The sequence below is a fragment of the Molothrus aeneus genome, chromosome 2, assembly GCF_037042795.1.
Source record: "Molothrus aeneus isolate 106 chromosome 2, BPBGC_Maene_1.0, whole genome shotgun sequence".
NCBI lineage: Eukaryota > Metazoa > Chordata > Aves > Passeriformes > Icteridae > Molothrus > Molothrus aeneus.
Window position 1 is genome coordinate 29,730,184 of NC_089647.1, and position 26,835 is coordinate 29,757,018.

Here is a 26,835-nt window from a genome sequence, read left to right on the forward strand (position 1 = left end):
TTGAGGTCTGATGGAGACCAGCAGAAAATTATGGAAGGTTAGCTCTTCTTGCCAATAAGCCCTGGCCCTTAAACTCCACTGCTGTTGGTACCACAGCTCACTACAACCACAAGCATCTGCTTCTGATTGACACTTTCTCAGATTGAAGCATGATGCTGATATGGGTCTTGCTTGTTTGGAATTATCAATAGTTGATTTCTTTTTCATCTCTCCACATTCAGGCATTCCATCAGAGAGAACTTCTAACCAATTAAGCACTCCTGAAGAGGTGACAGAGACAGTCCGAAAGTATTTCCCAGAAACCTGGATTTGGAGTTTAGTACCTATAAGGTGAGTACCTTGGGCTACCTCATTCCTTTTTCATAAAACTGGGCTTATCATATGAAAACAGGAATCCCAAAGTGTTTGTCCTTCATTGTTTGCAGAGACTATTTGGCAATCCTTTGAGATGAAATTACTTTCAGCCATTGTTAGGTCTGTCCAAAGAGTGGACAGGAAGATGTAGAGTGGTCCTACAGTAGCAAATGTACTGTGCCCCATCATTCACACAGCAAATACTGTTCAGTATGCCAAAAGGGGTGCAGGTAGTCACCAAAATGCTGTAACATTGATCCCTCTGTCCTTGCTGTCTGTGCTTTACCAGCTCTGAGGGAAAAGCTGATCTAGAAGTGACCATCCCTGACACCATCACTGAGTGGAAAGCCAATGCATTCTGCACTTCAGCAGACACAGGCTTTGGCCTGTCCCCAACAGTGTCCCTCAGAGCCTTCCAGCCCTTCTTTGTGGAGCTCACCATGCCCTACTCTGTGGTGCGTGGGGAGTCCTTCACGCTGAAAGCCACCGTTTTCAACTACCTGCCTGCCTGCATCAGGGTAAGGGAGGTTTAAATTACTCTCTGTAGCTGGGTACCTTCTTGTGGCCTCCTTGCCTTCACCTAGCCTTCTTACCTTATCTCTCAGTAGCCCTTAGACCCTTTGCCACAGCTTTTTATATTATTTCTTCTATACACTCCAAATGCAGAACCCACAACTCCAGTTCCTTGCTACTGAAGAAATAGCTGTTTCTATGGCTTCCTAGCTCCCTGTTTCTCATGATCACCCTTAATTGCACCTCTCTCTACAACTGGCAGGTCAGTGTGACTCTGGCTCAGTCTACTCATTTCCTGGCTACTCTGGTGGAAAAGGAGGAAGAATCTCATTGTCTCTGTGAGAATGGGAGGAAAACCATGGCTTGGCTGGTGACTCCCAAATCTCTAGGTAAAGGTCTCAGTGTTTCCTGAAAACTGCAGGAAGGATTTCTTTGTGCTGTTCTCCCTGTTCAGTATTGGATATCAGAGCAACACATTTTTCTGGGAAGCATTTCAGTTGCGTGAGACTGATCTGGGACGCAAAGACTGATATTTGGGAGGCAAAGACTGGGGGATTCATAGGGTCCAACTGTGTGTCTGGCATCACATCCAGGACCATCAAGCCTTATAGCCCTTGGACAGCATCTCCTGAGGCCAGAGACATTGCTGGCCAGCAGAGATGTTCTGCTAGCTCCATTCCTCCCAGAGATTAGGGAGGATGTGGGATCTTCACACTTTGTTTTCACTGTTGGTGTGGGATCAGCTTTGGCATGCATGCAGGGGAGCATGTGCTGAACAGCAGTGGGGCTGGTCACACTCAGCTCTGTGGTGTCCTAGGTTCTGTGAAAGAGTCTCTAAAATAGAGTCACCTTTCAATGACAGCACAGCTCGTGTAGAGAGCTTGGGTTTTGTGGGAAAGAAGCAGGGCCCAGCTGTGACAGAAATCTCCATCCATGAGCCTGCAAGGTGAAACTCCTGAATGTAGCAGTGAATCCCATTGCATGGCTGTGCCTGGCAGGGCTGACTGACCCCTGTTTCCTCCAGGGCAAGTGGAGTTCTCAGTGACCACTGAGGCCCTACAGAACCAGCAGCCCTGTGGGAATGACATTGTGGAGACCCCTGAGAAAGGGAGGAAGGACACGGTCATCAGGCAGCTGCTGGTGGAGGTATGTGGGCTGCGGGAAGGGAGGACTGAGCCTTTACCTCACGCAGTGATACAACTGCATGGGATGCTAGATAATCTCATCTAGCTCCCTTTCTTGTTAAAGGTTGGACCAGATGATCTTTTGAGATCCCTTCTAACCTCGTCTGGTCCATGATTTTATGGCATCGTTACGCAGCATGGCAATATAATTGTTTTGCATCATCTTTGTACTTTGGCAGGGCTGCATAAAGACTTCAGCTTAATAATGTGCCTTTTGTCTCCTGGTGACTTTTCCTATAACTTCTACTGTAACTGCAATCCATCTTCCCTTTAGCTGCCATCTAAGCAGGTCTCCCATCACCTGCTGTTTCAATACAGTGTCTTTACAGCCTCTCTCCTTCTTTTGACACACCCCCAATAAATGTGCCAGTCAGCACATGCTGCCCCTCTGCCTCAGAGTGGCCAAACAAACTGCCTCTCAAGCTGAGTGTTTTGCAATTACGGTTTGGTAACAAACACTGGCACCAGGACAAAGGTGAGGGATTCACAAGCACCTATGGGAATTTGATGACTGTAAAGAAATCACCTTAAAACTACACATGAAAACATGTTGAAATTTTACAGCTTACCCATTTCCTGTGGCAGGAAGAGTTGCTGATGTGATGTGGAACAGAAGGAAATACTATGTGGCAGTATTGGATAGCCTTTACAGGAAATCATTAGTTTATTATTTACTGAGGGTAGTAATCTGGCAGTGGGGTTCTATGTTCTGAGCTTTCCTCCGTATCATAAAACCCCCTAATGTTTGCCCACCATGTGCTATCAGTAGTGTCAACAGATACTACAGTGTACTACATCCTCCATTTCTATTGTTTGCATGCACAATTTTTTTCCCCTAAAGCATCTGGAGCATTGCAATAAATAGGACTACAGACTTCTCTTCAGCACAGCCCTCTGTAATACTGCAGTCCCTTTGTCACAAGGACGTTTAAGTGTCTCTCACTGAGTGCAATAGTTGCAGGTCATCCATTTGATGGTCCTCCAGTGTTCTCTTTTTCCTGTCCTTCCTCCACATACAACCAACACCAGTCATTTAGGACCACATTTCTTTTATTTTCTTAAATTATTTCAGTGCTCTGTATTTCAGGGAATGTTTGTGACTGCCTCTCCTTCTTCAGTACCCTCACTTTTCTTTTTACATATCCCTCTGTCCTTGTGAGGATTCCTGTCTGTATTTCCTGTCTCACTAATTTCTCACTTTTCTTGTTTTCCTTCATCCCATCCAAGCCTGAAGGAGTTGAGAAGGAAACAACCCAGAATTCTGTGCTCTGTGTAAAAGGTAAAGCCCACTCTTTGCACACTCTCAATTTGTTCCTGTGTGGTTTGATGGGTGGGATGTTGGAGGCCTGCCTCTATCATATTCCATGTAGTCTGACATTTTTGGGTATTCAAAACATGCCCCATTGGTAGGGAGTTTGAGACATAAGACAGAAGAAAGTCCTAAAGAATTGACCCTCCTGCCTAAGTATGGTATGAGCCAGGACAGATTTAGGATGGATTTTTGCATCCCTACTCTCTTTAGTTCTGGCACAGGAGTTACATGTCCTCTTGTTTTCTTGCACACTCAGGAGGAAGTTGTAGACACATGATCTGCAGTGCCTTGAAGTGGCTGGGAGTGGTTTCATGCAGAGACTGTTACAGCCAGGGAAATATGAAGTAACTGAAATCAGGGCATTTCTAATAGGAAGAGTTCCTGTTGTTGCACTGAGACCCCCTCCCCTTCCATTAGCCATTTCTTGGAACTGCACTGAAGCTGTTTGGGTCTTGTTTCTTTCTCAGGAGTGCCTGTGAAAGAGGAGTTTTCCCTATTGCTACCTGAAAATGTGGTAAAAGACTCAGGCAGAGCATATTTCTCAGTGCTGGGTGAGTTAACAGCCTCACAGTAGAACCATGTGCTGTTTCTGACTCCTTGTGTTGACCTCCTACCTCACAGCTTTTTCTCTTGGTTTCTAGCACAGCTCATTCTTGTCTTTAATCTCTTCTGTCCTGAGAACTTTCCCTTCTGTTTGTGCTATTCCTTTTCCTTTTCTGCAAGCCTTTTTTCCCAGCCTTCTCACCTTTCTCTCCTCCCCTAACCTTTTTCTCATTTCCCTTTTTTTTTTCTCTGATGTTCTGTGTTTTGTTCCAGGATCTTTATCAATCCACAATATCTTTTGTTCTTCTCTGATATCTCCTGCATTGTCATTCAGTAGCTTCCCCTGATTCTGATAGCCAGCCCTAAATATTGTCAACATCCCTATGGTATCTCCTGCTCCTCAGGTGACATCATGGGCACTGCCATGCAGAACCTGCACCAGCTCCTCCAGATGCCCTTTGGCTGTGGGGAGCAGAACATGGTCCTGTTTGCCCCCAACATCTACGTCCTGGACTATCTGAACAAGACAGGGCAGCTGAGTGAGGAGATCAAATCCAAGGCCACTGGATACTTAGTGAGCGGTGAGCTGGAGCATGGATTTTGCTTCTGCTTTGGCTTTTTTCTGGATCCTTCCTGGAGTAGATTTGCCAAATGATGGCCGGATGTTGAAAGAGGTCTTCTCTCATACACAGATGGTCTCTGCTTATGCCTGAAGAGGCCTTTTGCTGCTTTTTTCTTTATTATTTTGTGTTGCTTAAGCATTACTGTACCTGATCATTGCAAGTACTTTTCTCATGGGGTGGCAATGCAGTGCAGAGTTGTCACTGCTACCGTGACTCACTCATTGTCATTTATAGGTCCTGTCATCCTTCTGAAGAAAGGCAGGTGTTGCTTTTCCTCATTCATGGAGGTGGGGATGTAGCAGCACTGCATATTGATTAGGAAAGGACTGACCTATGCCTCTCTCATTTGCTTTTGCTGATGGAGCTATTTTTCTATTTTCCCATCCCTCAGCAGACTCTTTCTTGCATCTGAATCTTGCCTTATCTTTCCATTGTAGGTTATCAGAGGCAGCTGAACTACAAGCACCAGGATGGTTCTTACAGTACCTTTGGACAACGTTATGGCCAACCAGGGAATACCTGGTGAGATTTCAATGCCACCCATGCATCTCCAATAAGCTCCTCTTTCTCACCCACACATTTATAATAAATACTGCCTGACAGTAAATAGGAAATTCTGTTGTAGACCAGCAGGCTTTCCAGAGCTGGTGTGATCCCTAGGCTGCCTCCTTCTTAATAAATAGGCTACATCAGCCAGCTTATGGCTGAAGTGCTTCCACCCAGTGGCTCCGAGGACCACTACAAACAAAAAGAAAATATAGATAAACTGGGGAAGAAGGGAGCCGGGATTTAACATCCTGACTGAAGAAGGTTGAAAAGTTGCAGTGGCAGCTCTTCTAGACTAGCATCTGCTGAGAAGTCTGCTGGAAAAGATGGTTCTGTATGGAAACATATGAGGAAACACAAGTGGAAAGGTTGATAGTCCAAGAACAGTGCTGAATGTTTTTTTTTCCTAAGTGTTTGTATGCTACTAAGCAAAGACAGGCTGGAGGAGCATGTGTGTTGCCATTTTGACTTATTGAAAAGTTTTGACTTGCTCCTGTATATCATTTTCATGTGCTTTCAATTTCAAGTAAGGATAATAACGGAAGAACTCATCACCCTCAGTTTGCTTTTAGTTTCTGAAATGGTAATTGGCTTTTGACAGCATGTTGGCTTCTTACCACATGCCTGCTTCTTTTCCATAACTGCTTGCAACAACTCTTAACAAAAACTCTTTTAACATGTTCTGCTTTACTTTAAAATTCTAGGGTAGTTCTGGGAAACCCATGAAGCATGGATTCACAGTTTAAGAGTTCTACCAGCAGACCATGAGCTTGCAGGAATATAATTATTCTTCCTTGTAATTTTGAGTACTTCTCTTATGCATATTTAACTAATTGGCATGCAATTACAGATATTTTTCAAAGAGCTTTTTTCAAAGACAGATCAACAATCATTGTCCTTCAAACTGTAGCCTCAATACAAAGAGATCACAGGGTTTTTTGAGCCAAAAATGAGAGACAAAAATCAAAGTGGAAATCAATTTTTGGACAGAATTTTTTGAGGTGAGGATATAATATACATATGGTCTGACTAATTGGCCCACAGTTTCCCAGGTCCGCTTGCGTGTTTCCAGATAGATGAAGTGTACATGGGCCCTCTCAATTGCAATGGGCAACAGGCCTGCTCAGGCCCTTTCTTTTTCTCACTTTCAGGCTCACAGCCTTTGTCCTCAAGTCCTTTGCCCAGGCCCGGCATCACATCTTCATAGAGGAGAAGCACATCCAGGATGCTTTGATCTGGCTGTCCTACAAACAGAAGGAGAATGGCTGTTTCCAGAGTTCTGGGACACTCCTGAACAACGCCATGAAGGTAACAAGTCTGCCTGGTTGTTTCTTTGTGAGGCTAGAACTTGGCCATAAGTCAGATGGGGCCAGTTGAGCTTCTTGAGCACATAGGGAGATGGGATATACCCATGCCAATGGCAAATGTTGGGGAGGGAGCCACATACCGTTCTGTACTTATTTGAGATACCTTCAGGTCAGCTGCAAAAGGAAGGAGGCAAGCTAAAGGACTGCAATGCAGAATAGTGCACTGCTCCTACTGGAGTGGGAGAAAAGACTGAGGATATGAAGGTGGGTGGGGTCAGCATCTACCTTTGTGTTTCCCTGCAGGGTGGAGTGGACAACGAGGCCACACTGACAGCCTACATCACTATCGCGTTGCTGGAGATTCCCCTGCCCGTGACTGTATGTGTCTGCATCCTAACTTGGGCCACTTGTGCTGTGTCAGTCAACATAGTATTGACCAGAATTTGCCCAGATTGGAAAAATTACTTGGTTGTTGAACCCTGTGGTATAATAACTGTCATATTTGCTATATATGGAAATATTGTACACTACTTGTTTCTAGACCTCCTTCCGTCAGTCCCCTCCTGAAAGTTCAGTAGGATGGTGTGCTTTCAGTAAGGCAAAAGCCTCATTTCTTCCCACCCTCCTAATCACTGGATTCCTTTCCCCAGCACTCAGTGGTGCGGAATGCTCTGTTCTGCCTGGAAACGGCAGCAAATCAGAAGGAAAACCATGTGTACACCAAGGCACTGCTGGCATACGCCTTTGCCCTGGCAGGGAAAAGGGACCAGCGGAAGGCATTGCTTGACTCACTTGAAAAGGAAGCTGTGAGAAAGGGTGAGTGTTCCTGGTGGGACGTGGCTTGCACCAGCCTTACACCTTCCCTTGGCAGATTGGCTTTTGCTGGTGGGGCAGTGGCTACAGGCACTGGCCTCTGTGGGTAGGGAAAGGTGTAGGGAGAGGAAAGACTTGTGCAAAGGGATTACTTTTCTGAGAGGTTCCTTTTGGAGGCTGCAGCACAAGTTCTCAGTTGTCAGGGGAAATCCTCTAATCCTTCAGAATTGTTCTGTTTAAATCGGGCTGGACAGTGGTTTTAACCAAGCTGTGGGGACTGTAGCCCACAAATGTGAATGTGGAATCTAGGACAAAGTGGTGTCTAGGCCTGAGGCTCAGGCAGCAGTCTCATACTCATTGTAAACCTGCAAAATGTGTACACCTGACCCTTCCCACTTCACCCTGCATGACAGACACATCCCGGAGGCTCCGTCCTCCCAGCTGGGTCAGGCAGCAGGTCAGGAAGCGCCTTGCAGTATTTCCCAGTAACAGCTGCTTGCTGTCTCTCCCCCTGGCTCCTGTGAAGATGGCTCTGTTCACTGGCAGCGGCCTGGCAAGGAGCCCGAGGCTGATCTCCCGTTCCATCGCTACCGAGCTCCCTCTGCGGAAGTGGAGATGACGGCCTACGTGCTGCTGGCCCAGCTCACCTCGCAGCCAGCCCCTGCCCAGGAGGAGCTGGCTTCTGCATCCCTCATTGCAAAGTGGATCAGCAGCCAGCAGAATCCCAATGGAGGCTTCTCCTCTACCCAGGTGAGCTGCTTCCCTCCGGCCACCTCACACATCGAGGTGTGCCAGAAGATGGCACATGTCAGAGAGCCAGGTGGGAGCACAGGAAGTTTTGTCAGGAAGGTGGGAACTGTAGCCCTGCAATGGATCCATGCAGTACCTCCCATGGCTGCCAAGTTCCTGAGAGGCTGCAGACAAATATGTCAGGTAGTGCCCCTGGGAAGGGAAATATGCTGAAGCTGCTCTTGCCCTCTGTCTTTTCTTCTTAACACTTTTGGAGAAAGTGAGGATGGAGGGGAGGGTGCCAGCTGGCAGAGAGGGCAGGCTGTAGGAGGACAGGCTACAGGAGGAGAGGCTCATTGCATGCCCTGCTGGGACACTGGGACTCGTCTCTTTCAGGACACAGTGGTGGCTCTCCAAGCCTTGTCCCTGTACGGAGCTGCCACCTATGCCAAGAGCGGGGCAGCTTCCAAAGTGGCCCTGCACTCTGGAGGGGACTTCCAGCAAGACTTCCAAGTGGATCCCAGCAACCGGCTGCTGCTCCAGCGCGTGCCCCTTCCCCAGCTGCCAGGGCAGTACAGCGTGGAGGTGTCTGGTGAAGGATGCGTCTACCTGCAGGTGAGGCTGATGGGGACAGCGGGCATCCTGGAGGGGAGCCCCTGGCCAGGCTGGAGAGGACACAATCATAGGATCATCCAGGCTGGAAAACACCCTGAGATCATCAAATCCTTCCCTGGAGGTAGAGGAGAGTAAAGAACAGGAGAGAGGGGAGAGGTGCAAGGCTGTGAGTAAAGGACAGAAGATAGAGAGAGTAGAGGGATGTGGAAGAGAGAGTGGGACTCAAGCAGAGCAGTCTCTGCAGTGTGGAGGAGCTGTGAGAAGTGGGGAGGCTGGGTGTGAGAGGGGTCCCTCTCTCCCACGTGGAGCACACACTCACTCACAGACACTCACCCAGAGCTGCTGGCTGTCCCCTAGACCAGCCTGAGGTACAATGTGCAGCCCACAAAGGAGGAGGCGCCCTTCATGCTTCATGTGCACACAGTCCCGGAGGCCTGCGGGGACTCCACAGCTCACAAGGTCTTTGACATTGCCATAAATGTCAGGTGAGTCTGCATTCCGGTCTGAGCTTTCCTCTTGAGCCCTGGGAGCTGGGGGAGGTCTGGTTGTCCCCGGGGGGAGGCAGTCTGAGAGCGCAGCACATTCCTGGGAAGGTGGGCAGGAGGCGGCTGCTCTGTGAGGAGAGGCTCTGGAGGAAGGATTTGTCCTGCTGTGTGGGCAGCCCAGGGCTGGGCTGGAGGGAGGCTGTGCAGATGACTAGGAGAACGTGGCACAGCTGGAGAGGAAGGTGCTGGACTGCCAGGACTTAGTGGGATGCCAAGTGTTATGGAAGAGCTGGAAGCGTGCCCAGCTCTGAGTTGATGTGCACTGGATCTTTGTTGCTTGGTTCCTCAGTTACACAGGGGAGCGCAACGTCTCCAACATGGTGATTGTTGATGTGAAGATGCTGTCAGGATTTGTCCCCTTGAAGTCCTCAGTGAGGAAGGTAGGAGCTTGTTTGTCATACGAGCAACATTGAATCATAGAGTCATTATGGTTGAAAAAGATCTCCATGTGCACCCTTCCACCAAAGAGAACAAGACCCACTTATTATCATATCACAAAGTGCCCCATCTACTCTTTTTTTTTAACTTTTCCAGGAATCATGACTTCACTACTTTCCCACAAAGCCTGTTCCCATGCTTATTCTCTCTTTCAGTGAAGCAATTTCTCCTAATATTCAACATTAATCTCCCCTGTCACAACTTGGGGACATTTCCTCTTGTTCCATTTCTGTATGCCTGGGAGGAGAGACTGTCCCTTGCCTCACTGCAACCTCCTTCCAGGGAGTTGTAGAGAGCAACAAGGTTCCCTTGAGCCTTCTTTTCTTCAGACTAAACAATCTCAGTACCCTCAGCCGCTCCTCATAAGACTTACATTCCAGTCCCGTTTCCAGGATCATTGTCTTTCTTTGGAATTGCTCCAAGGTCTGAAGTGAGGGGTCCAAAACTGAGTGTAGAATTCAATGTGCAGCATCACCAGTGCTGAATACAAAGGGAAAACATCCACTTTCCTATATTTGAGAGACCTTTCAAATGTCTGTAGCAAATGACAAAGCTTCAGCTTGATTTTGTCACTGTCATTTGCACATTTGACATGTACTGTAGTCTCTTTTCATGCATGGCTTAAGGCCAGCACAAGGGGAGACGATGTGATCAGTCTAAGAAAAAATAGAATAAGTAATTTTCTCTTTAGACTGGTGATGGGCACTTTCATTTCACTGTGTCCCAACAGCTCCCCATAAACATCGTCTGTGCGTAGTACATTCAAAAATAGTGCTGTTTCCTTTCTCTCTTGGCTGATCTAAAACCATCTTATAACATTGTGACTCTTTAGATGTTGGGTAACTGTTTGAGATGCTGATTAGGTGCATGAACTGGAAAATAAAGGTGGTGCACAACTAGCAAGCCAGATGGAATGTATTTTCATTTAATTGTTCCATCACTGTGTTTGATCCAGTGCTGAGGCTTTTCTGGAGCCAGGTTGTACTTCTTCAGCCAGCCTGAAGGTGAAGGGAGGGCTGGAGACCATGATACTTGTGTGGCCCACCCAGGAGACAGTTCTGCGCTGCTCGCTTAGTTCCCTGAGTACTGCAGTATTTCATCCAGACTACATCCCACCCACAGGGCTGTGCAAGGGGCACAGGGAGACCTCCTTCAATGCAGTAATATCTTGGTCTTCTTTCTTCAGCTGGAAGCCCACCCTGTTATTGAGCGCACAGAGCTGAATACAAACCATGTTCTACTATACCTGGAAAAGGTGAGGATGGGGCAGAAACACAGGCATTGGGAATGTTGGCTGTGTAGAGCAAAAAATCTGGACTCAAAACTACCATGGCTCTGCTAAGAATGGGACTGAATAATTTACTGTCTTTTTCTGACTACAAACTTCAAGTTTTTAGACTTAATGCTACTTTGCTCCCAGCCCTCAGTCAGCAATCCGTCCATCCTGTGCACCAGCAGAGCCTCCCTGAGGGTGGGGAATGGTCCCAGGGTTTGCCCCTGTCCCTCAGCCAGCCCTACAGCGCTGTGTCCCCCAGAGCAATGGTGGCCGGGGAGAGTGTGGGAGCCTGGGCTCAGTGCAGAGGCACAGGGGAGCCTGGGCTGCAGTGCAGAGCCCCCCTGAGCCTCTACTGCTTCCCTTCCCAGCTGGGCAGGGAGACCCTCAGCTTCTCCTTCACGGTGGAGCGGGACATCCCCGTGCGGGGCCTGAAGCCAGCCCAGGTGAAGGTCTATGACTACTACGAGACAGGTGAGTGCCAGCAGTGCCCGTGGCAGCGAGGCTGGGCAGGGGACACGTGGAGGGGCACGGGAGCTGTGGGGACCCGCAGCTGCCCCAGCCTGGCACTGCCACGCCAGCCCTGCCCTGAGCTCTGGGAGGGCAGAGGGACTGGGGCAGAGCCGTCCATGCTGGGGGTCCCGTGTTCATTTCTGGCCCTGCAGTGTGGCCCTGCCTGTGCTTCCAGGCAGACCTGCTGCTCCTTGTGCCTCTGCTGTCCTGGCTGCTGTGCCAGGGTGGCAGTGACAGAGCTCTTTGTGCCCACCTCAGCCCAGTGTGCTGGGAGGAGGTGTCTGAGCAGCCCTTGGCTGCACTGGCAAGGAGACCTGCTGGAGCTGCCTGTGTGGGTGGCTCTGCCTTGCTGCCACTGCTCCCAGACAGGGCTGGCCCTGGGGCTGCCCCCACCCCAACTGGCATCTCTGGGGGAAACTGGGGATGCTGGCACCAGCCTGCTCTGGCAGCCTAGGAAAAGCATCTCTGTGGCACCCATCCCTCTGCCAGCAGTGCCAGGGGTCATGACAGCTCTCCCTTCCCTTCTGTCTTCCAGATGAGTTTGCCACACAGGAATACAGTGCTCCCTGCATCACAGGTAGGTGCACTTGAACAACTCAGATGTTCCGGCAGGGACTGTTACAAGTTGTCTTGAACTAGAGTCTTTGTAGACCTTGTGTTTTCTTGGCCTGTGTCTACTCTCAGCATTTTCCTCACTGTGCCTACAGCAGTCCCTAATGTCAGTACAGAGACCAAAAGCAATGCTGCCACCCAGCTTCCTCTGTAAGATCAGATACAGCTTTCATTTTCCTTCCCTGCATACAGCAATCTCAGTATTACTGCCTTTGTTTGTACAGTGGCAATTGTCTTTTCCTCTGCGTTAGTGTCACTTTATGCAAATAAGATTCGGGTCTCCCTTGGGATGAAACATCACACTCAGCCTTTTGTGTCTCTGCCCTTTTTAGGGCCACATCTGCTATGCTGCAGACACTGAAAGGTACTGAGGAATTGTCTCCCAAATACCTTGGTGAAATGTTGATGTTATTCACATCTCTTTACGAGGACCTTTCAAACTCTTCCCTGGGTTGATTTTGCTTTCTCGTGGGAAATGCAGTTGCTGAGAGAGAATGTGTGCTTGGATAGCTCATGTATCGCCAGGACAAATCTGCCTCCCCTCTCTGTAGCATAGATATTTTGAATGTGTCCAGTCATTCCCATTCTATTATCTATCTGCAACTGAGCATTTTTAAGTGAAGCGGTTTCTCATAGTTTAACAGGCTTGAACTCACACAGCCACCAGAACACAGGGATATCCAAGGCTCTGGATACCACCCACCAAAATATTTATCTCACTTTGTTCTTTTCCCACCTCCAGCTGAGGCAGAACAAGGAAATTCCTGAAGAATGCATCTTGTCGGAGCCTTGCTGTATCAGCTCATGTGTTTCTGCCCCTAGAAGATCATGTTAAAGGAGGGGTATTGAAAAGTTAGAGGAGGACATCTCAAAAGCAAAAAGGAAGCAACACTGTAAATAAATTAGTTCTTGATTCTCATCAGATGTCTCTGGCCTTGTTTTCTTTTACTGTTGTGCTTGTCTCTCTTCCTATCCATGTCATGGCCTGAGATTTCAATCCAGAGCCATCCATGGCAAGGTGGTGTTTGAGAACTCCTCAGGAATACCAGAAGGCAGACAGCTTTTAGTAGTTGGGAGATTTTTCTCCATACTTGCCAGTTATTTTTTAAGGAGAGAGGACATCATATCTCATCCATTAATCACTGGAAGTTTGTCACTCTGCCTTTACAGAGAGTGTTATCTGCCAGGTGATCCTTGGACATAAACTTCTGATCACATATTGCCTTTGACTGCACTGTGAAATCACTGCTGTGAGATGCCAGGACACTGTGAACCTGTCCAATCTGATCTTTTGCAGAAGCCCAGACAGAAGAGAAGACCTGTGGGCTTTCCCATTCTCTCAGGGTCTGCTTGTTTCTAACCAGCTAAAGTGAAATCAGAGAGGGACTGGGACCTTCAGAGTGTCACTCATAGAATTTTTTTGGTTGGGTAAGGCTTTAAGGTCAAGCCCTACTATTAACCCAGCATTGCTCAGTCCACTGCTAAACTGTGTAGGGTTACATGGAGTTGTTGTGACCCAAGTGTAGGACCCAGCACTTGGCCTCACACCACTTGCCTTGACCCATGGATCCAGCCTGTCCAGATCCCTCTGCAGAGCCCCCCTGCCCTCCAGCAGATCAACACTCTCGCCTAGCTTGGTGTTTCCTTCAAACTTACTGAGGGTGCCCTTGAACCCCTTAGGTCATTGATAATTAAGTGGGAGTGGCCCCAACGCTGGGCCCTGGGGACCCCAACACTGGGCCCTGGGGACCCCAACACTGGGCCCTGGGGACCCCACTGGTGAGCAGCTGGATTCTGTAGCTCCATTCACCACCTCTCCCTGGGCCTGCCAATCCAGACAGCTTTTTACCCAGCAAACAGTGCACCTGTCCAAGCAACAGGCAGTCAATTTTTCCAGGAGAAAGCTGTGGGAAATTGTGTCAAAGGCTTTACTGAAGTCTGGGTAACCTACATCCACGGCCTTTCCCTTATCCATTGAGTGGGTCACCTTGTCATAGAAGGAGATCAGACTGATCAAGCAGGACCTGCCTTTCCTAAACCTCTGCTAGCTGGGTCTGATCACCTGGTTCTCCTATATGTGACACATGATGGCACTCAAGATAATCTTCGGCAAAAATTCAACCAAGAACCACTTGCATTTTTCATAAGAACTTTATCATCTTATCCTCAGTGGAGATCCATAGATCTCCTCTGGGTTTTCTGAGTAATTTTAATATTATTTTTTTCTCCTTCACAACTAGGCTTACAGTGCTTCGAAAATTTCAATGGGGAGAACCTGGCTTCATGTCTTGTAATTTGGGCTAAACATTTTTCATGTACATTTTCCAAATGGTTTCGAGATGTCTTACATGGATGCAGAGGCAGTCAGCCTCAGTTCAAGAGGTCATATGGCACCATGTGTGTTTTACTTACATGTTTCTACGTGCAGAGGTGCCTTTTGCCCTGCCAATGTAAGCTTAACCAAATACACCTATAGGAGTCCCTCATGTAGCTTATTTCACAAATACAGGCCCTCCTTTCTCTGGAAAAGCAATTGCCTCATGTTAGAAAAAATAGATGGCTATGTTACTTCTAATTCAAAACAAAATGCAATTTAACTGTATTATAAATCTTGCTCAGCTGTCACTGAAGCCGGTTCATTCCACAGTCTCCTCTGAATAGGAGGTGTCAAAAGGCCTTGAGTGTGTAAACCCCAAACATAACAGAAGACAAAGTGACATAATGTTAATATCTAGCAAAATAGATGAAGAATTTTATTTGTTCTCAATGACACTGTTTGTGCAGGTACACTAAACCAAAAATTGGATGAAACAGCCAACTGAGCATACTTTGGATGCACAACATGCCATGATACCTAACAGTAAGCATTTCATGAGAATAAACAGGCACCTAAGATTTTTTTTGCATTCAGAAGTTAAAACCACAAATTCATGAGGCAAAACGAAGAAAGGGGGATCATTCCTGGGGGTGTCTAAGAGGCCTATGGACAGTTTCATCAAAGCAGCTATGTGATTTAAATGAGTGTACCATTTAAACTAGACATAGGCAGGTAGGTTAGTGGCAAATGCCATTAGCTTCTCCTTGGGAATCTCCCAGAAGTAGCAGACATGAGATAAGGGAAACTTCCACAAGAAGGCTCAAGCTTCAACTGGAGGACAAGCCATTGTAAGCCAGTAGCTGAAGGCATGATGCATGCACACAACCCTGCTGCCCCCCTGGCACTCTCTAATCATTGAAGAGGGCAGACTCTGTCTCCTCCCACTCTTCTACAAACAAGAAACCATCCCAGGAGGGGTATCTGCAGGGAAGGTCACAGAGGCTGAATTTCATGTAACATTAGTTGATCTTCCAGGCTGCCTAATGGTGGGAGACATGGAGAGGCCTCTGCAGAGACCAATTCAATGGAGGATATGGTTTTTAAGTCAGGGGAGAGAAGTGGTTCCCACGAACTACCTATCTTTCTCCATTGATTAGACTGCATCTCAGATGATAAGTTCAGAGAACATAACACAGAGACAGATACATTAGAGAGGCTGACCCCCACTTAGATCATTCTGTCTTCTTTTTTTTTTCCTCCTCTCTTGTTAGCCTTATTTCCCTGCACACAGGCATTGTTAGATGGGTTACTCTTTAACCTAAGAAGCCAGGGAGATTAAAGCTGTGACTGAAAGATGAGCAGGAAAAATCGGAACGGGGAACAAATTGTTCAAAAATCATTGGTAAGTACAGTTAATTTATTTGTAAAGTTCACTTTCCATTCCATGCAGGCATTATTAATGTCATGCTGTGTGGTGGTGGTGAGGCAGGCAGGTTCCAGCATCTGGGAGTGTTCTTCAGTCATTTCCCTGGTCTGCTTCCTCTGCAAGGATGAAAGAAGATGGGAGGGAACAGGAGTCAGAGAGATATGTCCATCTGCTTTCTAAGGTTGAGAGACAGAGGGAGCAAGATGTAGATGTGGAAGCCAAGTTGTGTGTGGAGCACAGTACAGGAGAGAGTTGCTGTTTTACCAGGATGGAGGATCATCCACACTCACTACTTGTGCCACTTTCAAGGCAGCGTGAGGTTGAGAGAGGGCTGAAATTCTCCCTGACCCACTGGGAGAGATAAGCAGAGTGGGATTTGTCACAACTGAGTGCAAACAGCACAGTGCAAATAGGAAAAGCTGGTTGGTGTACCAGTGAGACGTGCTCTGTTTATTTCTCTGCAAAGAGTGGAAGAAAACCACTGCACTCTGTTGCTCTACTATACAGGGCAGGGAAGGAAGCTTGGCAAGTGAGATCTGCCTTCCAGTCAGTGCAGGCCACCTCTGTACATTTAGCGTAGTGGATGAGCCTCTTAAGTGGCAGTTTCCCATCCCCCTTTCCAAGGAAAATAAAATCTCTGCCTTTTAACAGAACTGGGGAAAAAATAGCCTAAAATCTAAGGTCTCCCCATGAGTCTCACACTGGACAACCAGACCACACCAAAATACCCTTTGGAAATGTTTTACTGTCTACTCAATGTTTGGACTTATGCACATTTTTCCATGAAGGGAGGCTGTAGGTCCAGAATCAGCAGAAAACGGCTGTACCTATGGAACACAGCCCAGATTAACAAGCACTATGGAACAGAAGTGTGAGAGTTCAGACTCTTCTACTTTTTCAGTTAGAAACACTAAAGGAGATAAATGCCACCATTTACCACCAGCAGAAGGCAAAGCTTTTGCCTTCTCCAAGTCCAAATCACTTTTTCTCTGTTCTCAGGTGTCACAGTCAGGTCCTGTGAAAAACCATTTCCCAGGAGCTCTGCTTTCCTGAAGCCTCCATATTCCAAACACCTGAAACTGGATTATTGATGAAAAATAAGACCTGCCACACTTCATATTGGAAGACTCCATATAGGACAGGGGAAATAACCTAGGTCAGACCATATTACAGAAGCTCCTAAAGTACCTGTGCTCCTAAGCCAAACACACATGGCCTTGCATTGCAGAGAATCCCCCAGAGATGACAGTATTCTGTCCTGACAGCTCAGACTCCAAGTCCACACTGAGGGCTGCCTGCCCAGGGTTATAAGGCACAGCAGTCTCCTGAGAGGCCCTGGGGCAGCAGGAACCTTAGCAAGAAGCAGCTGTTCCTCCAGACAGCAGCAGCCAAAGGCAAACTTGCCATCTCTGTAACACCCATGCTCTTTGTTTTACACACAAGATCTGTGCGTGTACGTTGGGCCAATGTCATCCAAATTCAAACAGGAAGAGACAAGTGCTGGCTGGAAGACCAAAAATATAATGAAGAAGATGGAGAGAGCAGTGAAGAAAGCAGTACCCTACCTGTGATGCAGGGAGCATTGTATTCCTGTGTGGCAAACTCATCTGGAAAACAGAAGGGAAGGGAGAGCTGTCATGACCCCTGGCACTGCTGGCAGAGGGATGGGTGCCACAGAGATGCTTTTCCTAGGCTGCCAGAGCAGGCTGGTGCCAGCATCCCCAGTTTCCCCCAGAGATGCCAGTTGGGGTGGGGGCAGCCCCAGGGCCAGCCCTGTCTGGGAGCAGTGGCAGCAAGGCAGAGCCACCCACACAGGCAGCTCCAGCAGGTCTCCTTGCCAGTGCAGCCAAGGGCTGCTCAGACACCTTCTCCCAGCACACTGGGCTGAGGTGGGCACAAAGAGCTCTGTCACTGCCACCCTGGCACAGCAGCCAGGACAGCAGAGGCACAAGGAGCAGCAGGTCTGCCTGGAAGCACAGGCAGGGCCACACTGCAGGGCCAGAAATGAACACGGGACCCCCAGCATGGACGGCTCTGCCCCAGTCCCTCTGCCCTCCCAGAGCTCAGGGCAGGGCTGGCGTGGCAGTGCCAGGCTGGGGCAGCTGCGGGTCCCCACAGCTCCCGTGCCCCTCCACGTGTCCCCTGCCCAGCCTCGCTGCCACGGGCACTGCTGGCACTCACCTGTCTCGTAGTAGTCATAGACCTTCACCTGGGCTGGCTTCAGGCCCCGCACGGGGATGTCCCGCTCCACCGTGAAGGAGAAGCTGAGGGTCTCCCTGCCCAGCTGGGAAGGGAAGCAGTAGAGGCTCAGGGGGGCTCTGCACTGCAGCCCAGGCTCCCCTGTGCCTCTGCACTGAGCCCAGGCTCCCACACTCTCCCTGGCCACCATTGCTCTGGGGGGACACTGATTCTCTCCCCAGCCACCCATGCTCTGGGGATATTAGCAGTGCTCTCCATTTCCATTTTTTGTTACTGCTATTGTGCTGCAGAGCTCAGTGTGTGCCCCATGGCAGCCCTGGGTTAGTCCTCACCTGCTCAATGTACAGCAAAACATGGTTTGTGTTCACTTCTGTTCGCTGGATCTGGTGAAACCGTGTGTTTGAAAGCTGGGAAAAGGAGATGTGGAGGAGGTTGATGTTCTGAAGGGACGTTAGTCAATCTTCAATTTCTCCCCATCACTAAAATCTCACCATGTAGGTGCTGAGAAGTAAAGCACAGGAAGTATACTTCCCAGGGGACTTGTCAAACACTCTTCTATGAAGCCCCACAACCTAAGACTTCCCCCAGCTCCCACCATCTCAGGCTCCTTCGCCTTCTTGACACAAAAATGTAATGAGGCACCAGTATTGTCATGGCTGTCATATATCTCCCAAGGCTCCTGAGTCCCTGATATTAGACTGGATGGTCTCCTTCCATCTTTTGATTTGGGGCTAAACAGCACATATTTGCAAGCTACCACAAGAACTTGAGGAGTGGGAAGGGAATGCTGCTACTGGCATCCCTTATACACCCCTACTCCAGAGATGGGGGGTGGAAGACCTGGAGGAAAAGATGGACAGGTCTAAGAGTGGAAAAGATACCAGGAAAATAATTAAATGCTACTTTAAATAAAGAAATTGATGCCTGATATTAAAAACAGATATACTCAAAGAAATGCTTCACACAGCACCATACCTTCCCCAATGAGGACTTCAAGGGGACAAATCCTGACAGCATCTTCACATCAACAATCACCATGTTGGAGACGTTGCGCTCCCCTGTGTAACTGAGGAACCAAGCAACAAAGATCCAGTGCACATCAACTCAGAGCTGGGCACGCTTCCAGCTCTTCCATAACACTTGGCATCCCACTAAGTCCTGGCAGTCCAGCACCTTCCTCTCCAGCTGTGCCACGTTCTCCTAGTCATCTGCACAGCCTCCCTCCAGCCCAGCCCTGGGCTGCCCACACAGCAGGACAAATCCTTCCTCCAGAGCCTCTCCTCACAGAGCAGCCGCCTCCTGCCCACCTTCCCAGGAATGTGCTGCGCTCTCAGACTGCCTCCCCCCGGGGACAACCAGACCTCCCCCAGCTCCCAGGGCTCAAGAGGAAAGCTCAGACCGGAATGCAGACTCACCTGACATTTATGGCAATGTCAAAGACCTTGTGAGCTGTGGAGTCCCCGCAGGCCTCCGGGACTGTGTGCACATGAAGCATGAAGGGCGCCTCCTCCTTTGTGGGCTGCACATTGTACCTCAGGCTGGTCTAGGGGACAGCCAGCAGCTCTGGGTGAGTGTCTGTGAGTGAGTGTGTGCTCCACGTGGGAGAGAGGGGCCCCTCTCACACCCAGCCTCCCCACTTCTCACAGCTCCTCCACACTGCAGAGACTGCTCTGCTTGAGTCCCACTCTCTCTTCCACATCCCTCTACTCTCTCTATCTTCTGTCCTTTACTCACAGCCTTGCACCTCTCCCCTCTCTCCTGTTCTTTACTCTCCTCTACCTCCAGGGAAGGATTTGATGATCTCAGGGTGTTTTCCAGCCTGGATGATCCTATGATTGTGTCCTCTCCAGCCTGGCCAGGGGCTCCCCTCCAGGATGCCCGCTGTCCCCATCAGCCTCACCTGCAGGTAGACGCATCCTTCACCAGACACCTCCACGCTGTACTGCCCTGGCAGCTGGGGAAGGGGCACGCGCTGGAGCAGCAGCCGGTTGCTGGGATCCACTTGGAAGTCTTGCTGGAAGTCCCCTCCAGAGTGCAGGGCCACTTTGGAAGCTGCCCCGCTCTTGGCATAGGTGGCAGCTCCGTACAGGGACAAGGCTTGGAGAGCCACCACTGTGTCCTGAAAGAGACGAGTCCCAGTGTCCCAGCAGGGCATGCAATGAGCCTCTCCTCCTGTAGCCTGTCCTCCTACAGCCTGCCCTCTCTGCCAGCTGGCACCCTCCCCTCCATCCTCACTTTCTCCAAAAGTGTTAAGAAGAAAAGACAGAGGGCAAGAGCAGCTTCAGCATATTTCCCTTCCCAGGGGCACTACCTGACATATTTGTCTGCAGCCTCTCAGGAACTTGGCAGCCATGGGAGGTACTGCATGGATCCATTGCAGGGCTACAGTTCCCACCTTCCTGACAAAACTTCCTGTGCTCCCACTTGGCTCTCTGACATGTGCCATCTTCTGGCACACCTCGATGTGTGAGGTGGCCGGAGGGAAGCAGCTCACCTGGGTAGAGGAGAAGCCTCCATTGGGATTCTGCTGGCTGCTGATCCACTTTGCAATGAGGGATGCAGAAGCCAGCTCCTCCTGGGCAGGGGCTGGCTGCGAGGTGAGCTGGGCCAGCAGCACGTAGGCCGTCATCTCCACTTCCGCAGAGGGAGCTCGGTAGCGATGGAACGGGAGATCAGCCTCGGGCTCCTTGCCAGGCCGCTGCCAGTGAACAGAGCCATCTTCACAGGAGCCAGGGAGAGAGACAGCAAGCAGCTGTTACTGGGAAATACTGCAAGGCGCTTCCTGACCTGCTGCCTGACCCAGCTGGGAGGACGGAGCCTCCGGGATGTGTCTGTCATGCAGGGTGAAGTGGGAAGGGTCAGGTGTACACATTTTGCAGGTTTACAATGAGTATGAGACTGCTGCCTGAGCCTCAGGCCTAGACACCACTTTGTCCTAGATTCCACATTCACATTTGTGGGCTACAGTCCCCACAGCTTGGTTAAAACCACTGTCCAGCCCGACTTAAACAGAACAATTCTGAAGGATTAGAGGATTTCCCCTGACAACTGAGAACTTGTGCTGCAGCCTCCAAAAGGAACCTCTCAGAAAAGTAATCCCTTTGCACAAGTCTTTCCTCTCCCTACACCTTTCCCTACCCACAGAGGCCAGTGCCTGCAGCCACTGCCCCACCAGCAAAAGCCAATCTGCCAAGGGAAGGTGTAAGGCTGGTGAAAGCCACGTCCCACCAGGAACACTCACCCTTTCTCACAGCTTCCTTTTCAAGTGAGTCAAGCAATGCCTTCCGCTGGTCCCTTTTCCCTGCCAGGGCAAAGGCGTATGCCAGCAGTGCCTTGGTGTACACATGGTTTTCCTTCTGATTTGCTGCCGTTTCCAGGCAGAACAGAGCATTCCGCACCACTGAGTGCTGGAAGGAGAGAGAGACTGAATGAGAGGTGATCATACTGAGTTCCATCTTGGAACAATACAAATTGGGTGGTACCTGTGGACCCTTAGCATCCCACTTTTTAGCCTGACAAAGATTTTACCCTCATGTATCCCTTTCCTCCAGGCCTAATAATTCCTGAACAGATGGGCAGCCAAAGGCTGCTCCTTATCTTGAATCTACTTTTCTTTAACATGTCTTCTTGTAATGGTTTTTCCCAGTTTTATTTAAAGACTGTGAAGCAGTGCTCCAATCCTTCTTCCTTGCGAAGAATTACTGGTCTGATTGTGTTCTGGGGTAAGAGGATTTCTCTGAATTACTTCCTTGCTTTAGGTTTACTGAATACTTGCTTTCCTCCTTCAGCTATCACCCTGAGACTGTTCTGTGCTTTCACCCTCTGCTCTATCCTTTCCTTTTTGTTTGTTTCCCCCTTTCCAGGGCATTTTCAAAAAAAATCACTTTCTGGAAGTAATATAGATTCTAGTCTGCTGGTGAACTCTATCTCCACACAAGAAAAAAAAAAGGTGTGGCTTTTTTCTATTTTCTGGAAGTTTTTTTGTGATGTTCACATTAGCAATGCATATATTGGTTTAAGAGTGCAATCACTACAGCAAAGTAAAATACTTTACATGTTGTTATGACTTACACACACTGTTACACCACAAACCCTCAGCAAGACATGACTGCTCCTCATTTGTGATGGAAAAGCTGGTATAAAAATTGAGAAAGTAGCTCTGCAGGGAGAGCATGCCATGACCTGAAAGCTAACAGCACATTTACAGCTTAATAAAGGGTCTAGAAGGAAAAGACATACTTTTCTGTTGCTTTGTGCTTTGAATTTCACTGTGTGTGTACTACAAGATGAAATCTTTTGTGATCCCCTTTGGAGAAGCAGTTCAGCTGGTTTCAAGAAAGCAAAGAATAAAACCAAAATTGGTTGTGTCTATGCCTACCACTGTTTGTAAGGTAGATGTTGGGGAGGAGTGCAGCCTAATGACAGGATGTGACAGTAGACACATATGCTAAGGACAGTGCTATTAAGGTATTTATCAGGGTTTAACATGGCTTATTTTACTTATAGAAATATTCTGTATGAGCCTTAATTACTTAAGGGCTGTGCTAATCTTAGTTCATACAGCTTAACTTGAAATGCCCCCATACCCCACTCAGATTGTGACAAACTCCTTCCTTCACATGCAGTGGCAGGTTTGGACTCAGATGGGAAGCTGGAAAACATCCTCGTTTTCCAATAAGGTTCTGCCTGAGAGCTTGGCTTCTAAGCACAGCACATGACAAAGAAAGAATGCTCTTCTGGTGAGGTCAGTGCCATCCATGTCACCTTACTGTCACAATAATTCCTTATGTTTGTTCTTACTACACAGGAAAAAACTTTGGACACAGAACATTCCCTACTACATTTGGAGCGGAGAGATTGCAACAACCTGGCAACCACACTGGTTCAGCAGTCCTTCTGCTGTGATTCATACCTCAGTTTTACCCGCACAACCACCTTCTCTCAAAGTGAGGGGATCAGAATGACCAATCCCACACTGCTCTGAAATAGGCCTTAGGCTTTCCACAGGTGCCATGATGGAATTCCCTATAGGTATACCTTATCCTTCAAGCATTAAGGATGGGGATTTCCCACAAAACCATCTACAAGAAGTAGAGAAAATGACAATGAATGCCTGAGTGTGCCACCCCTTTTTACAGACCGGTGGTGCTGTATCTGCCCAATAGGCCCAAGAGCGGTTCAACAGGATTCTACTATTCTAAGAAACAGAAGGAGATTTCTGTGGGTGTAGAAAACCTATTTGGCATACTTCAGAGAATTAGATATTATTTAACTCACTGTCAATCCAAGCTGTATGGAGCAAATCCGTTATCATCCACAGAGGAACTCAGAAAAATGTTAAATGAAATGTGTATATAAAACGGGAGAGGAGAAGAAAATGGAGGAAGATGTTCCTTCAGTCTAGGCTTGAATGAAATGACTATTCAGACAGGATTTCTTCTTTCCAAAGGTAAAGGAACCTGGCAATCTGGGCATGGGGATACTAGTAGGGCAGGTTAGTACCATCTGTGGCTCAGGTGGGGGTGCAGGCACGTACAGTTACAGGCAGAGGAATCTCCAGCAGTGCAATAGTGATGTAGGCTGCCAGTGTGACCTCGTCATTCACTCCACCCTGCAGGGAAACACAGAAGTACTTGTTGATCCCAGAGAGTGCCACTGGCTTCTCCCTGTGCTACATATCTACATCTTGCAGGGACAAATTCTCCCTGGCTTCCTTTTCATGCTGAGTCCTTCAGAAGATGGTGCTGACTTCTTTCTGCTTCCTTGCTCCCTCCCACACCCCAATTGCTGAAATAACTCTATTGATGCCAGAGTGACTTATGGTCAAGTTCCAGCCTGACAAAGCCCATTTGGAGCCAACCAGGCAGATTTGTTACCTTCATGGCATTGTTCAGGAGTGTCCCAGAGCTGCGGAAACAGCCATTCTCCTTCTGCTTCTGAGTAAGCCAGATCAAAGCATCCTGGATGTGCTTCTCCTCTATGAAGATGTGAGGCCGGGCCTGGGCAAAGGACTTGAGGACAAAGGCTGTGAGCCTGAAAGTGATAGAGGGAGCCAAGACATCCTGAGTAGGCCCTGTATCCACCAGAGGTCATAGGGCCCATTTAACTTCATCTCCATCTCCATTCCAAACCCCACAATGGCCAAGTACAAGATAACACTGAGGAATAAGAGGGCATGAAAAACAGAAATGAAAAGCCAGAGGTACTAAAGTCTTACCAGGTATTTCCAACTTGCCCATAACGTGGCCCAAAGGTGCTATAAGAACCATCCCGGTGTTTGTACTTCAATTGCCTTTGATACCCTGAAATGAAGAGTGAAAATATATTTCAGTTGCTGCAGTGCTTTTCAAAGAGCCATGCAAGGGAAATGCAGCAGACATTGTCTCCCTTGGCTATGGCACAAATGTGACCTGTGCTGCTGACATGGGAGACACTGTTCCACTTGGCTGTGGCACAAATGTGACCTAATGTGCTGCTCAGTATTATAAAAGGAAGTTCAGGGAAACCCTGAACTTTGAATATCTCTATTCTTGTACTCTTCCTCTCTCCAAAAACACCTGGAAACTGGCTATCTGTAGTCACTGCTGCTCTCTGCCCAAGACTTCAGGAGGAGAGGTAAATTCATCCCAAACTTGAGAGAAATGGGAGAATGATTCCCAAATGAGAACTGATTAAAAATGTTAGTCCTACACAGGATAGGAATGCAGAAGACAGGATAATTTTCTTTGGAGGAAATGCAATTTTCCTGCAAAAATAACTGAGTCACAACCACCCCTTGCTAGTCGGCAGATGCCCACTGTGTGCATATGTACTGATGTTGTGTCTGTCATCATGCCCTAGATAATGTGGTAAAATTCTGCCCTGGTCAAAGGTGAGCAATACTTTCACACCTCAATCCTAAGGAGAATTCAAGATCTACATAAGCAGCTGCCATGATTAATGATTATAGTCTGATTTATGTTGTTCATATAACCCTTTTTTATGGAGGGAAATACTGAGTTATTGCCAACCCTGGGCTTTTTCTGTGCTCCTGTTTGGATGGTGCTGTCTCTCACCCTGTACGTCCAACTAAGCATAGGATTCCTTCTTACAGATCCTGTATTGAATACCCCTAAGCTGCCAGTACCCTGTTCCTTTCTAGAGCTTCCAACAGATCATCCAGGCCAGTGGCCAACAGTGTACTTATCCAATAGCCAAGGGAAGGGATGAACAAAGGTAAAAGCTCACCGCTCACTAAGTATCCAGTGGCCTTGGATTTGATCTCCTCACTCAGCTGCCCTGTCTTGTTCAGATAGTCCAGGACGTAGATGTTGGGGGCAAACAGGACCATGTTCTGCTCCCCACAGCCAAAGGGCATCTGGAGGAGCTGGTGCAGGTTCTGCATGGCAGTGCCCATGATGTCACCTGGGCAATGGGACAATTCACAGTGTAAATTGGCCATTAGACTGAGCACAGCCTGAAGTGGCAGTGTTTCAAAATAGCATGTGATGCTTTGAGGAGGTTTCACTTACCTAGCACTGAGAAATATGCTCTGGCTGAGCCATCCACCACAGTCTCTGGGAGAGCCAAGGAGACTGTCTGCGACACTGACTCTTCTGGGATAAAAAGCAGATTAATTTGGTTACAATTCCAGATGTATCTACAATGCATGGATAGCAGCTATCCATGGGTAAGAAAACTGAAGAGGGGTTTCCTGACTTCAACAAATCCATTCATCTGTAATTTTGTTGATGAAGTTTCCCATCCTACAAATTTTCTATTGGGCCTGCAATATCCTTACACACAGGTGGTCATGGACTTCTACATGGCACCATCAACCAGTTTTGACTGACAAATACACCTTTTCCAGCCTATTTTTCTGGCCCTTTATGCTTGGATGGGCAGACCTGGCTTACCACAGAGTCTGGTTTTTGATTTTACATCTGTTAAATGAAAGGCATTAGAGATAACTGAATCAAATCCCAAACACTCTCTCCTTGCATTGACCTGGCCAGCCTCATTTCCTAAAAGATGTACTTCTCCCTCTCTACTTGTAGACATTGTGACATTCTCAGCTCTTCTTCCACAGGAAGAATTGTTTTCACTAACAGTTGGACGTACATCTAGTTTGTTCAATTTTATCAGATCCCTACACATTTCTTCTCAGAGTGGAGCACTCAAAAACCTTTTTTTCCACCTTTGTCTTTAGTTTCTACCTCAGCAAAGAAAGTTTTGTTAAACAAATAGCTCTTACCAGATGCACAGAGCACAGAATTGTATGTGGTTTCCACTTCAGTCCCTTCCGGCTTGGGAAAAAGAGCAAGGGAAAAAAAAGAGCAAAAAATGAGAAACAGCAGCAACAAAGAAAAGGAAGAAATATCAAAAGGGAAAGTAAAAGGCACTCTTTGAAAATTGCCTAGAAATTTTTCTTCTCCATGCAGTAATCTGAGGATAATTGAGAACTGTAACATACTGGCTAATTACAAGTATGAAATGTAATACATTTTCTTTTCTTTCTTTTTACTGAGAGAGGCCCTGCAGCTTCACAGGTTGTGATGGAGATAACATGCAGGGTGATGTTCTCAACAGGGACACGGGACCTGGTGATCTGAGTTGCCACTCACTGTGGCCCAGTCTAGCAGAGCTCTCCAGGCTGTGGTGATGGCTGAGTGCCTGGCACACTGAGAGAATGTGTATGCAAGAACTTTGACTGGTGGCAGCTAGAGCACCCCAATGCACCTACAACTGACATGCTACAACAACCAAAATTTAAATGTGTGCCACGGTCAACCGGTTTATAAATTCTAGTTTAGTCTTTGAAGTAAGAAAAGAATCCCTCTTTTCTGTTAAAATGGGTGAAAATATTTTGCTGAGAACTCAGGAATCAAATGTTTACTAGAAAACTGGTTTTTGTCAGAATTTATTTTAGTGAGATTACTGCACCAGTAATAGGAGGAGTATTCAACCTCTAAATAGGAGAGTTCCCATTGTTTC

At 48.0% G+C, this 26,835-nt stretch overlaps 2 protein-coding genes across 4 annotated transcripts in view; one reads left to right on the forward strand and one right to left on the reverse strand.

The window, feature by feature from the left end:
* The window catches only part of A2M (alpha-2-macroglobulin), a 29,180-nt gene extending 16,341 nt beyond the window's left edge, over positions 1 to 12,839 (forward strand). The window contains exons 18-36 of the mRNA XM_066572286.1: positions 222 to 330; positions 644 to 872; positions 1,130 to 1,256; positions 1,892 to 2,013; positions 3,279 to 3,330; positions 3,831 to 3,914; positions 4,311 to 4,487; positions 4,967 to 5,051; positions 6,227 to 6,383; positions 6,686 to 6,760; positions 7,033 to 7,198; positions 7,722 to 7,945; positions 8,321 to 8,539; positions 8,897 to 9,024; positions 9,374 to 9,464; positions 10,709 to 10,777; positions 11,167 to 11,269; positions 11,844 to 11,885; positions 12,663 to 12,839. Coding sequence (XP_066428383.1) covers positions 222 to 330; positions 644 to 872; positions 1,130 to 1,256; positions 1,892 to 2,013; positions 3,279 to 3,330; positions 3,831 to 3,914; positions 4,311 to 4,487; positions 4,967 to 5,051; positions 6,227 to 6,383; positions 6,686 to 6,760; positions 7,033 to 7,198; positions 7,722 to 7,945; positions 8,321 to 8,539; positions 8,897 to 9,024; positions 9,374 to 9,464; positions 10,709 to 10,777; positions 11,167 to 11,269; positions 11,844 to 11,885; positions 12,663 to 12,688 — 2,285 coding nt within the window. The 3' untranslated portion in view covers positions 12,689 to 12,839. The remainder of the gene's footprint in view (positions 1 to 221; positions 331 to 643; positions 873 to 1,129; positions 1,257 to 1,891; positions 2,014 to 3,278; positions 3,331 to 3,830; positions 3,915 to 4,310; positions 4,488 to 4,966; positions 5,052 to 6,226; positions 6,384 to 6,685; positions 6,761 to 7,032; positions 7,199 to 7,721; positions 7,946 to 8,320; positions 8,540 to 8,896; positions 9,025 to 9,373; positions 9,465 to 10,708; positions 10,778 to 11,166; positions 11,270 to 11,843; positions 11,886 to 12,662) is intronic.
* Positions 12,840 to 14,644: 1,805 nt separating this feature from the next.
* Positions 14,645 to 26,835, reverse strand: part of LOC136571688 (alpha-2-macroglobulin-like) — a 36,693-nt gene continuing 24,502 nt past the window's right edge. For all 3 annotated transcript variants that reach the window (XM_066572278.1, XM_066572277.1, XM_066572279.1), the window contains exons 22-36: positions 26,096 to 26,147; positions 25,374 to 25,457; positions 25,090 to 25,266; positions 24,080 to 24,164; positions 23,739 to 23,895; positions 23,399 to 23,473; positions 21,104 to 21,269; positions 20,357 to 20,580; positions 19,763 to 19,981; positions 19,278 to 19,405; positions 18,838 to 18,928; positions 18,195 to 18,269; positions 17,845 to 17,947; positions 17,229 to 17,270; positions 14,645 to 15,779 (exon numbers count right to left, since the gene is read on the reverse strand). In XM_066572278.1, coding sequence (XP_066428375.1) covers positions 15,754 to 15,779; positions 17,229 to 17,270; positions 17,845 to 17,947; positions 18,195 to 18,269; positions 18,838 to 18,928; positions 19,278 to 19,405; positions 19,763 to 19,981; positions 20,357 to 20,580; positions 21,104 to 21,269; positions 23,399 to 23,473; positions 23,739 to 23,895; positions 24,080 to 24,164; positions 25,090 to 25,266; positions 25,374 to 25,457; positions 26,096 to 26,147 — 1,704 coding nt within the window. In that variant the 3' untranslated portion in view covers positions 14,645 to 15,753. The remainder of the gene's footprint in view (positions 15,780 to 17,228; positions 17,271 to 17,844; positions 17,948 to 18,194; positions 18,270 to 18,837; positions 18,929 to 19,277; positions 19,406 to 19,762; positions 19,982 to 20,356; positions 20,581 to 21,103; positions 21,270 to 23,398; positions 23,474 to 23,738; positions 23,896 to 24,079; positions 24,165 to 25,089; positions 25,267 to 25,373; positions 25,458 to 26,095; positions 26,148 to 26,835) is intronic.